At 39.7% G+C, this 12639-nt stretch overlaps 1 protein-coding gene across 1 annotated transcript in view; it reads right to left on the reverse strand.

Annotated features, from left to right (window-relative positions):
- The window catches only part of SAR1B (secretion associated Ras related GTPase 1B), a 26382-nt gene extending 13743 nt beyond the window's left edge, over nt 1-12639 (reverse strand). Inside the window, exons 1-2 of the mRNA XM_081851166.1 lie at nt 12482-12639; nt 599-674 (exon numbers count right to left, since the gene is read on the reverse strand). Coding sequence (XP_081707292.1) covers nt 599-656 — 58 coding nt within the window. The 5' untranslated portion in view covers nt 657-674; nt 12482-12639. The remainder of the gene's footprint in view (nt 1-598; nt 675-12481) is intronic.

Below are 12639 nucleotides of genomic sequence, written 5' to 3' on the forward strand. Positions count from 1 at the left end.
TTCCTTTCTCACATTGCCGACTGAAAGTACTTTGCTTTCCACTCCAGCTTCCCATGTTTTGCAGAGCAAGGGAGAAGAACATGGCACATGGGGTTAGAACAATGCTGTGTATTTCTGTGGCTCCCCTTCCACTGCAACTGCCAGGAGCAGGTTAATTTATTTGTCTAGTAAAGCTAGGTTGCACGGTACAGTATAGGCTAAGGAAAAATTAAACCAGAAATGGAACATTAGTGAGGTGGACTGCTAGCAGATATGTATCATGCCAGTTGATTGTATCCAAGGCCGTCCTTCCATCCACAGACAGCTCTCTGATCAGCAGGGGTTTCTTTGAAGGCAAGATGGAGGGAGGTATATTTTGCTGGTTTCCCTTCCCTCCATAGTTCTCTCTGCTCCCCAAACTGGAGGGTCCCACAAGTCTCTGAAACAGATGGGTAATTGAATAGAAAGGGAGAATCTACCCCCCCCCCAAATACCTCTCCTGCTTCCATTCATGAAAGCCTTTGCTGGATCAAAGAGCCATCCATGAATATATGGATATAATCAGTGTGATGGAAATGGAAGTAATCAGAATTGTCTATTCCATATGAAGATGTCTTACCTAAAAACTGTAGTACACTACTGAAACCACTGTAAATCCAGTCAAATATAAAGGACATGTCCAAATCTTGCAGGTTCTGAAAGAAATCAAAAGAGAAGCCCCATACATCAAATGGCATTAACACTCTACTGAAATAACATTGAAAATGAATAGAGAAATGTGGAGTACTTGACAGAATTAACATATCCAGAGATAAATCACTTTTTATTATTCAGTTGTGAAACCACCAATACTGATGGACTGGAATCTTAAAAACTATTCTGGAGAGGCAAACTTTCTGCACAACTAGTTCTTCATGTCCGACAGGGTTTGAAGTGTCATTTTTCAGGTCCTCCATCCCTTGCACTCGGGATAGGTGTACGCATGCATGAATGTGAGACCCATACAATCTGCTCACCTACAGCCTTTCTCTGCAAGAACAGCACAATGTAGAAAGAAAAGCTGCAGTCTTCTGTGGCTTTCTGTGACTAATGCAACTTGGAGTGCCTGTGGGAACAGTTCTTCTAGCATAAATCTGTTCATCAGAAGATATCTCCAAAAGGCATTTTGAAGTAAATTTTGTGGTGTGCCAAGCATCTGTGCTACACAAAAGACTCAATGAGTATGTGGAAACCCCTTGACTTCATCTGAAATAACCTGGATCCAAGTCTACAGCAGCTATTGTAATATAATGGGATCATGTAAAAATAAAAGTGAAGTGACTGTGTGGCTACAGTCCAGAGACACACATATTTAGTGGGGTTTCCAAGGTCTGCTAATGTGGAAGTGCTCCATTAATGCACAAAAGTCACTTTCCCCCTTGTATTATTAACAACACAGAGAGAATAGGATTGGATTCAGAAATCACAGAATCCAGAAGGCACAAACAGGGAGTTGAGTAGAACCCAAAGCCCAGAAATGCCAGTTTCATCTTTTTCCAAATAAAAGCATGTATCTTCAATTGGTAACATTGCTTAACATGTACTCAACCAATTATACTTTTTAATCTCACTCTAAGACTAGCATTGGTTCCACATCCCAAACTGTTGTTGTGGCACAGCATAAATCTAGTTTGGTTGCAGACTGAATGGTAAGGAATATCACATCCAGAGGAGATAAAGAGGTATCATCTCTGCCAAGGGATTGTTGACCCCTTCTTTGATGTTTTACAAAATAAGAATTTACTTTGATGAAAGTGGTGAAATACAATGCCTCTCCTCCCTTCTATATGAAAATTTGGAAGTACTTTTTGTGAATCATAATTTAAATTCATGGTCATTCATGTTTATTTAACTAGGTAAAAGACCCAGAGGAAAACCAGGTCATTTGTTTAGAGTAACTGGCAATGCTAGCAAAAACAATTAAGTAGTTCTTCCAGCATAGCATAATCAATTTCATATAATTTTGGGTGAGACATCTCCATTTCAAAATACAAGGAATGTGACCTTCTCCAACCAGCCAGGTAGCACAAGAAATCACAATATTATTCAAATTAAACTCTACTATTGCAGCTTGATGTGTTGTCTGAAAGTTCTCAGAAAAGTAACCAATAGTGCTGAGTATAACCGCGCGGGGGGGGGGGCATTATGGAAATCATTAAAATTTTCACTCTCTCTGACCATTTTTTGCTGGGGCTCCAAAGGACACAAAAGCATTCACAGCAGGGTTAAACAACTGATGTATTCCTTCTTCCTCTCCATTCCATATGAAGATAAAGCTAAGGACTTTGTTTGCCTTCTGTAACATAACCAACTAATTAAATCTACATGCTGCAGTGACATCATAGTGGCCACATGAATCATGACTGGCTGGGACCTCAAAAAGAGAACACACAAAATGGTTTTGAATCAGTGGGGCAGCAAATAAGGTTCACCACCTAACAGACCCTGAAAGACCATTTTCCATGCCAAAAATATTCACCCAAAAGTGTGTTACAGTAACTAATCAACATTCTGAGCACATCATGGTATGGAATTAAGTCTTAAACAGCCTTCAGCAAAGGGCACATCCTTCGAGCAAACCAAGATAATATCTCTCATTTGGAGGAGCCGGTTTTATTAGTTACAAACTAGGAAGCCTACAGGACTTATAGATTCTTATCTACTGGCCAGTGAACACTTCCCTCCAGTCTTAACTCTTAATTGTTTAGATTGCATGAGATTGGTGTACTTGTATTAGGGTTATACCATCCATCCCTTTCCTGCTGCCATTCATGTTTTGGGCTTCTACTCCCATCATGCCAGACCACTGGCCATTTTGGGAATAGTTGTCCAACACATGTGGAGAGTACCAGGCTGGGCTTATATCTATAGGGTTTCAATGTAAAACTGGGAGGAAACATTAAAGTACAGCAAGTGTCCCTTTGTTCCTGGAACTCCTGAACCAACAGCAAACCCTGGTCCAGACACACTGCACAAAGCATCTGCATCAGCCATTAAGAGTTGAATTGGTATGAGTACAGCCAGGCCTGAAAGATCTTTTCACCCTGAATGCGACTAGAAGCAGCACAATTAAAACAGCTGCTGGGGGAGCAGTTCACTATCACCACTGCCGTGTCTAAGGAAACACGTGGATCCAAGTGACCCTGGCACTCTTATTTCCTTATCACTGCCCTGTCCTACTTCCAATCAAAATTAAACATGTCTTCAGCTCCTTGAGTGTTTGCATTTATAGCCTGCTCAGAAACAGATTGCAACACCACCAGGATAATTACTGATCGGGTTCAGTTTCCTTGATGGCACAGGAATCTGTGGTTACAACTTTTTATAAATGTTCACCCCTAACATCTGTGTGGATTGGGTCAGGTGATATGAGTTCAGAGTCCCTTGGCTGTAGTCAAGTGTAATCAAAACTTCAGTGATTCAGAGAAGGCTCCAATGTGCATTTTTGTGACAAGACAATAGAAACTGCGAGAAAGCCACATAAGAGAAACTTTAAACCTTTCTATCACCTGGTGTTGCAATATGGAGATAGATGGTCAATAGTTTTTTTGAAACAGCCAGAAACTATATCCAGACCGCAAGGACTAGATCCTTATTTTCTCTTTTGAGAACTGCAGTGCTCAGTATTGTGCATGAAAAACATTTGAAAGAGGAGAAAAAACAACTGCTTCCAACTTGCTGCTTTATTTTATTAAAGTCCCTAGAACTCATTACAGCTCTCAGATAAACTCTGAACTTCTGAAATACTTTCAATTACCACAAACAAACTGCAAAGGTGGCACTCACGTTCTTTCACTCCCAGAAATGCCTATACACTGGCCTCTCCCATGAAAATATATACACTCACAGATTTGCAATACATCCACAATAGCCATTGGCCACAAATTTATCCCACTTACCTCATTAATATTAGCTATCTGGAAACATAGAAAGGCTGAATAAGAAAAAAAAATCTGTTTTACAACACTTCCTCTCCCTGCTCACCAGGAATAAAATAATAATCACCATAGGTGATCTGGTAGTTTCTCTTTACAAGTCTGGGATAACATCTTACCGATTATGATACAGGGCAAAATTCAACAGTGGATCAAGACCTAAAACAGCTCTATAGCCACTGTTATTAGGAGTGAGGAGCTATGTTTTTCCTAGATTCCTGAAGACTATTATTAATTATCAAAAAACCCCAGAACCTTCTGTTGTTAACATAAAAAGCAAAGATCTATCTCATGAAGTGTAACAAGAAAAAACTAATATTAGGACCTATGCTGTGCTTCCCCTTATTAGAAAAAACTGACAACCTGATCCTATGTTTACTCAGAACTAAGTACCACTGACTTTGATATGATTTACTCCCAAGTAAGACTGCATGGGATTGTGCTGTAAAAGGCTAGGCTAAACTATACAACAACTGATTAGACACAAGATGCATTACAAAGAAAACATTAAGGACAGAACATGCTCATCACATGAACTCCACATTACACAACGGCACGTCTAAAACTGACACTTACATGACTGAAAAGCAAAGGTCAAGAACAAGCAAACACAGCAGTACATACACGTCATCTGATTTATTTATTGCCTGAACAAAATACCGAACAGGAAAAGCTTCCAAGAGGTTTAGAAAAACTATCTACTCAAGTAACGTACAAATCAGTCCACAGGGTGTGATGCAAAATAACTGCTCATATTTCAGAGGTGAAAATAACATGACTCGGCTTTAGGAAGTTGAGCTGGAAGGATCCTTTTGGGTTAAGCAATCTTGTAAATCAAAACAGAGGCCTCTGGAGATTTTATTTAAAGTTACACTAAAATGCAACACACTATATAAGAGAGGAAATTAATATATTGTATTGAAACAAACTATGGAGGGGGAGCACAGTAGAGAAGATACCCAGCATCCAAAGTGGACATTTCTATTGCTAAATGGGAAATTACATATCTTACTGAGAAGCTTGATACTTAAAGGTAGTTTGTTCTTTTATAATTGCTGCCCTATGCTCCTTGCAGAAGGACAGACAGGATAGAAATGATGCAGTAGTAACAACAACAATAACAATCTACAAGACTGAAATTGAATATATCTACCATGGAAAAGAGGAGGGGAAAGAACCATAAAAGTGCAATAGTGCAGTACTATTGGCATGTATTATTAAGGATTTTGTCACCAGATATCTTTATATAAAAATCCTGTTTGGGTCTTTCATGCTGAGGCATATTCAAGCCTAACCAAAATAAAAGACATATGCAGCTGTTTGAGGAGAAACGCTTAAGTTCCCATATGGCATCTCCTGCATGAGGAGTGTCAGAGATTGCGGCACAGAAGGAAAGTCCCACCACAGCTTTACCGTTTGTTCATCCAAGTCACTCTAGGTCAAGCAAGAATTCGAACCAGGTCTAGATACTGGGCCCACCCTGGATCTTCCATGCACTTGTAACACTGGCCTCTAGAACAAGTTGTGGAATGGGTGAGGAATCTTCCACACCTCATCACATGAAGTAAACAAAGGGTAAGGGAGGGCATCATTCCTTCCCCCGTTTTGCTGCTGATTACCTATTGCACATTTCAATACTGTATTTGCTAATGTCCTATTCTAATGTCCATTACTATGTGTTTGGTGCAATGTGGCCTCTGCAGTGATGTTTTGAGATATCCAAAGAAATGGATCAGCCTGACCCAGGTTCTTGTGGTTAAAACTCTTCTTTTCAATGAAGCTTGCACAGGTCAGATCGAGTATCAAAACCCCACAAAACACAGCTGGTGTTCTTTATTTCAGAAAGCTATGGCTTTGCCAAATATAAATCAATATACAGCAGTGCTTCTTTGAAAGGTTGATTTCAAACCTCTCACTGCAGGCCAAGGATACTGATGTGATTTGCACACTCCTGCCTGAATACCTATGGCTATGACTACTAAAAACACAGCAAGAGGCAAGTAAATGTTATAGGAAATGATCTAGGAATAGGTGTCCTTTCACAAAGAGTATAATGTTTGTTGCTGCTGCTGCCCACACTCAGCATGGGGTGGCAGAGAGAGGGCAGATGCAAGAAAGTAACATTGCATAAGCATAACCCACATAACTCTATCCAATGCCTTCTTCCTACACTGTGGTCCTTGAAGTTGACAGTTGTTCTACACTGTCTGCACAAGCACATGGAAACATGTGCACACTTTCCTTCTACTCTACCATATATGCACCCAAGGTTTTGCCTCACTCCCTAGCTACCATATTCAGAATGCAGAGTCATTTTTTAGATCTAAACAGCTTAACCCTACAGGATCTTGCATACATTTTAAAATGCATTCTAAATGCCTTTATATTAGTCCTCGAGAAGAAGGCAGCCCCAGTCCCCACAGCAAATGGTCAAGGACGAGGCAAGAAACATCTGGAGGGCAGCAGATTCCCCCTTTCCCATTCTAGAATAAAGGGATATTTGAAACAGTGGCTTTCTCCAATGCTAAACATCATAGCTTCCTCCTAGCCAGCATACAGGATGACAATTCTAAGGTAATTATTTTATAAACGTAGTAAATGATAACTTACTATTTTGGAAATCCCCCTCTCAAAATTATGATAAATAACTAGAAGAGAATTCACTAGATAACAGCAACAGCTTTGTTTTGCAATATCAAGTAAAAACTCCTCTAAGAAAAATTATGGAAAGAGTTAACACACAATCTGATTGCACTTTAGCCATTGTACTTTGTGCACCTAGAATTGTAGAAATTCAATCTTCTAGAAACAGCTTGGCAAATGAAAGTTTAAAGTCTACTGTGTGACTCTGCAAGACTCACAGCAGTTTTATTGAACTTTGCATTCTAAGAACTGCCTGTATTTTCAACTAATTTTCTATTGATGATTGAGTTCTATGCAAGTAAAGCAGAAATATATTATGGTCTCTGGAAGCTAAGTAGTATCCAATTACCTTGGAGAACAAGAAAGTTTCCAAATGAAATATTTCCATATAAATCAAAACTGTGATTTATGTAAGCCTTTTTTCTATGGCTATCTGGTTACAGTACAATGTAGTGAAACCTATTAGATGGTCATGCATTATTTGAGAGCTACCAAAGGGTGAGGTAGCACCTTTTATTTGAAAAACAGAAGCTGACCTGAACCTGCAGGCTTCTAATTCTACAAGCTATGCTAAGCATCTTTATGTAACTTCTGTAACTGAATACTGCTTACCAATCTTTGATGTCTCAATAACCAGTTAAGTTTCAAATCTCAAGTAAAATGGAATCCTGGTAAACCTTAACTGCAATTAGTGCTAATGGAGATTTTGGTAGGCTTCAGACTGACAGGGTATGAGCAGTGACAATTCATGCACCAGAACAGAAGAATTGGGGACAGGGGGAGGTATATGGTACCCAGCCTGCAATGGCTCACACCCAGTCTCTTAACTATAGTTAAGAAATTGACTACGCCCAAGTTAATGAAATTACCGGTATATCATGTACACCACTTCTGTTTCCCTCCCTGTCCTCTGTATCAACTTTTCCATTGTAAGCTCCATAGGACAGGGCCCATGCCACTCATACCTTGCAAATTACTTTTGTGCATTGATGGAGCTATAAACAAACAGTGAGCTCTAACTAGTCCATCTGCACCGTGTGTGTATGTGTCCCCTATGAATGAACATAGTCATAGTGATCTATACCAATGGGGTTCAAATTTCTCAGACCTTCAGTGATCCCATTTCATATTGCTGTTCACAGAATCTCTGCTCATCTTCCATTGAATCCTTATGTGTTATTGTTTCGACCTAGTCATTGCCCCATATGTGCTGACAGGCCTTCCTAGAACACACACCTCAACCCCTTCACAGCTGCACATTGCAAGGCAATACTAATGATGACAGACAAACTGTCTATCAGGCAGCTCACCCACCACTAATAATCCTATCACTGTGGAGCTACCAAGCTTTTATGGAATTCCAAAGTTTTGTGAACACAGTTTGAAAACTGCCACTCTATTATTGAAGGGCAACTCCGTAGTGACCAATATAACATCTGGAAGCTTATGTACATAACATTTGTGTTTTAGCTACTTTTATTTGAACTCCAATTAACATTAAACTATTTGTGTGGTAACTTTATTGATCTTCCCTCCAAAACAAAATCAGTAAGTATTTTTAATTTAAAGACTTCCTTTTTCTTGTGTTTTTTTTTAAAGATGTGACCAACATGACAATCTTGCAACCTTAAGAATTTACCTATAACTTTAATAATGTTATTGTCTTTAAAAAAAAAAAACCAATCAAAAAAAGAAATCCATCTGCAGCAATATATGTAAAAAGCTAATGTTTCACGGACAAGAGTCAATCATATGCTGATGTTTCGTGGGAACTGTGGAAAAATGGTTTTCTGTCAAATGATCTGTGACCACTATAACTTGTTACAATTCAATGACAGACATTTACAAATAAATGCCTCCAAAGCAAGAGCCTATGTATATGACATTTAACTATGCATTGACAAGTTGTAGGTCAGCATCAAGTCCATGTGGAAAATTGTAATGTCATTATTTGTTTCTTTTCAACCCAACATTTATCATCATTTGCAGGGAAAACAAAGGTCACAGAAATCCCCTTTTTAAGATGATGATTTCATATCGATGAATATAATCTGGCATCATTTGGCCAACAAATTTTCATTTAAATTTCTCTGCCTCAAACTTAACAACGAAGTTGCCAGCTGACACCAATACTTCAGTGGCTATTTCTGCTTCTGTATCCTTTCAGGATAACCACATTTTCCATAGGGGAAGTATTTCCGGTGTTTTTGGCTTGTTTTAAATTACCTGAAAACTTCATATACACTTTGTGTTCAAGCCTGTTTTCAAACTTTACAGGGTTGTATGGCTCAGCATTTTTTTTTTTTTTTTTTTTTGAGGGGGATATATCTGAGGAGAAGATAGAAGCCCCTATATGCTTCAAGAAATGGGGTGGGATTCTAGTAGCAACATCAATTCTACACTTTTCCAAACCACACCTATTTTGAACTTACTAATAATTAACCTAAAAGGTTTTCCAACTATTAAATATATTGTCTCTCTCTTGAAAGCAGTAACATATATCCACTCCTCATCCGACCTGTCTTTCAGATTGTAAGCTTCTTACAAAACCTCCATAAGATGCCCTACATGGTACAAATTTTAGGCCCAATAATTATTAAATTCTCAGGGAAGGAATTATGACAGTCCTAAGAAGGGATTTAAATGACACATATGACAACATATTTACAGTATGTAAGTTGCACATTGTGGCGTAATATGAGTCACAATAACTGTTGCATATAATATACATTTCAAGTAACATTTTATAACTATTATGCACTGTATGTGACCTGTTGTAAGAACATATGGCTGGGCTAGTAGAGGGGCGTGTGTGTGTGTGTGTGTGTGTGTGTGTGTGTGTGTGTGTGTGTTAGTTTTCTATGTATGGCACTCAACGTGTTTTGTCACTTTCAGACCATGGCCAGTGCTGGATGATTTGGAAGAAACATACCAGAAGGCTCAAGGCAATTATTTAGTAATCCAACCCCTGCCATTCACTGCTTAGTTTTGAGTAATCAGAAGTATAAGGACACCTTGGGAGTAGTGTTGCAATTGTTTGATTGCCTTGCGTCTCTATCATCTCTGTCTCAACCTTTTAACACAACTGCATTCCTACCTTTCAACATGTAAGCAGCAACCTTTCTTGAAGTTGCACTACTACAATGCTAAAGCTAAGAAAGTATATAGGTCATGCCATGCAAACACTTATTTTTTACACATTCTTAAAAAGCTGGCCTGCTTCATAGCACTTTGTAGTGGTATATATGTATAACAGATTAAATACAATGATTTTAATGCCAATTAGATTCACTATCAGAGAGATGGTGGCACTTCTGTATTCATTATATAATGAGGTGGTAATGGTGATCAACTAAAAGTAATTTAATACTGTTTAAATTTACCTTGAATGAATTTCATTTTTTATTGATTCATTCCATTTCACCTAATGCTCCTTCCACCCATAAAAGGTAGAGTTAGTAATGCAAAATAATCTACACTGACATATGTCATCAGATTCTTAAATGTTAGGAAATCAAAGTGAAACTTCCATGCCTGACCTACAGTGACCTACATATGACTAAGATTGCAAAATTACTTCTTAGTAAGAAACAACTTCTTACAAATTCCCACAGCAGAACTTACAATTTTAAATAGATGTGTGGTTAATGTTTAGTGTACTCCAGAGTCCATTTAAATACTAGCATATTGATTTGGTATGCATTACATTCTACACGTAATTGATGTTTTCTTTAAATACAGACCTCTTTCTTGTATACTATTTTGCTGTTGTTAATCTCTGAAGACTTTGTAACTTTCTACCAATGTAACACAATGCCTGCCTTCTTTTCCACATTAAATATTAGAAATATATGAAGCTTTATATCAGTGAATAATATTTTTCAGTTTGCCTTCTGGTACAATTCATTTTTTGAACTTCTGACACATGCATAAATTTTCACTCATTTGTTCTAAATTAATTCACCTAAAATTCCTACCACCAAACATCAGTCCATTAATGTGATATCTGCATTCCTACTCCATTGATGAACAAATTTAAAAGTAGGAGGGTGAGTCTAGAAAATCCTGATTACAAACACTACATAGTTAAAGCATGTTCAGGGGGAACTAATTTGTATCAAGCAACCTTAATATCCATACCTATTATTTTTAACAAAGGAACACAGTTCCCCAGGAAAAGCCTCCTAGCCTGACTTCCACATAAGAAGCATGAAAACATTTTAATGAGCTGGTTGAGTAATGAAATATGTTTTAATACCAGTTGTAGGAAAACAAGCAAACGGAAGCACTTCTTAATAGCTAAATTATAATTGTATTTGCTAGAAGCAAACAAAGTTCAATGGGATTTCCTTCCTGGTGCAAGTAGTGTTAGGATTGCTATCCAACAATACTTTTGATTTGCTTCCAGGGTAGAGCTGCAGGAACCAGTGATACTCCAGATGGTGCTAGATTACTACTCCCATCATTCCTGACCATTGATCATACTGGCTGGGGCTGATGGGAGCTGGAGTCTAATACAGTAGTATCTGGAAAGCCTAAGGTTCATCACCCCTACTCTAAGTGACTTCAGATGCCCCAGAAACAGCAGTGAAGAGCGGACAAAATAGTAAACGAACTATAAGTTTATGGGCTATTTATCACTTCATGTATGCATCTAATTCTGTACAAAATAGCTGATGGGACAAAAAAGGTTATTATAAAAATTATGGTGTGTGCTTTCTCCTTCTCCCAAGCTGCTATATATACTACACTATAATAGCCCACCAGCACCAAGGCAGCAGTTTCTAATTTTCAATTAAGCCAAGTTCTTCCCATACAGGCAGTGGTGTGTCTTCTGAGCTTCCGACCACTGAGAATGTATCAGTATTAAGCCTTTTGTTTCATAATTATCCATTGGAAGAATTTGCCAACTGACATCTTATCTGAGAACATCATGTCCTCAGTGAGAACATGTGTGGCCATGGGCACAGCTTGCCAGCTTGGTCCAGAGGTGGTGCGCTTGGCTTGACCCGACTTATGTTTATGTGGGAAGTTACCTGGGCAAATCACTCTGAGTTCCGCATCCGTATATGGAAATGACAAGGGCCTACCTCACAGAACTGTTGTCAAGGGTGAAAGAAACAGAAACCGCCACACATTTTTTAGCTCGTTATGTGTGCTATAGCAGTGATTCATTAGTGGCAACTTGATATGTGACAGCGGCAAAGGTTACTACTAGTCAAATCACCAACCCAGTTTCACCCTTTGCTCCCTGCACTGACTCATCATATGACAACTGGGCAAGGCACCATACTTGGTTTCCTTTCTAAATTGCAAGTGTCCTTTACTTAGGCAAAATGCATGACAGCACTGATGAACTACGGAGCCACCAACATCTATTTTAAAAGAAATAAATAAAAACCACCGTCATAAACAAAACAGGGCAGAACATAAAGAAATAAAGAGGGGGGCAGGCAATCGAGAGACAGGGAGGATGAGGGGGTATTGGGGGCAAGTGACAAAAGGAGAGGGTAAGAAACAGCACGAGATTATTATTGTTGTTATTATTTAGTGGGAAGGGGAAACAATCAGTGGGACGAAAGAAGGGATCTTTTGCGGGAAGGGGCAAACAAATATCAGAGACAGCACTAAGGGCACAAGCAGAGCCAAGGGGTCGGGCAAGAGAGGACGGGGCACAGGGGGGGTGGGGGGCAGCATAGGTAAGGTGGGAGCATATGGCTAGCAGGACAGCCCCGGCAGAGAGGGGCTATGGGGCCGGAGAGTCGTGGCGGGGCTCTGTGCGGAGGACAGGCCAGAGGCGGCGAGAGAAAGGGGAGCCAGTCCCTGGCCAACCACCTTCCCTCCCTCCCTCCCGGCCGGCAGCCCCGCCGCCAAGCGCCACTCACCCGCTACCGAGAGCCTGGGATCCGGGCCAGTCCGTCTTCAGCTCCGCCCGGCACCAACACAGGAGCCCGAGGCCGCTCCGCTCGGCTCTTCTCCTCTGCTCCGCTCCGCCCCTCGCCGGCTCCTTCCTTCCGGGTCCCGTCGGATTACGGCAGCCGCC

The sequence above is a fragment of the Podarcis erhardii genome, assembly GCF_964252035.2.
Source record: "Podarcis erhardii genome assembly, chromosome: 2".
NCBI classification, from domain to species: Eukaryota; Metazoa; Chordata; class Lepidosauria; order Squamata; family Lacertidae; genus Podarcis; species Podarcis erhardii.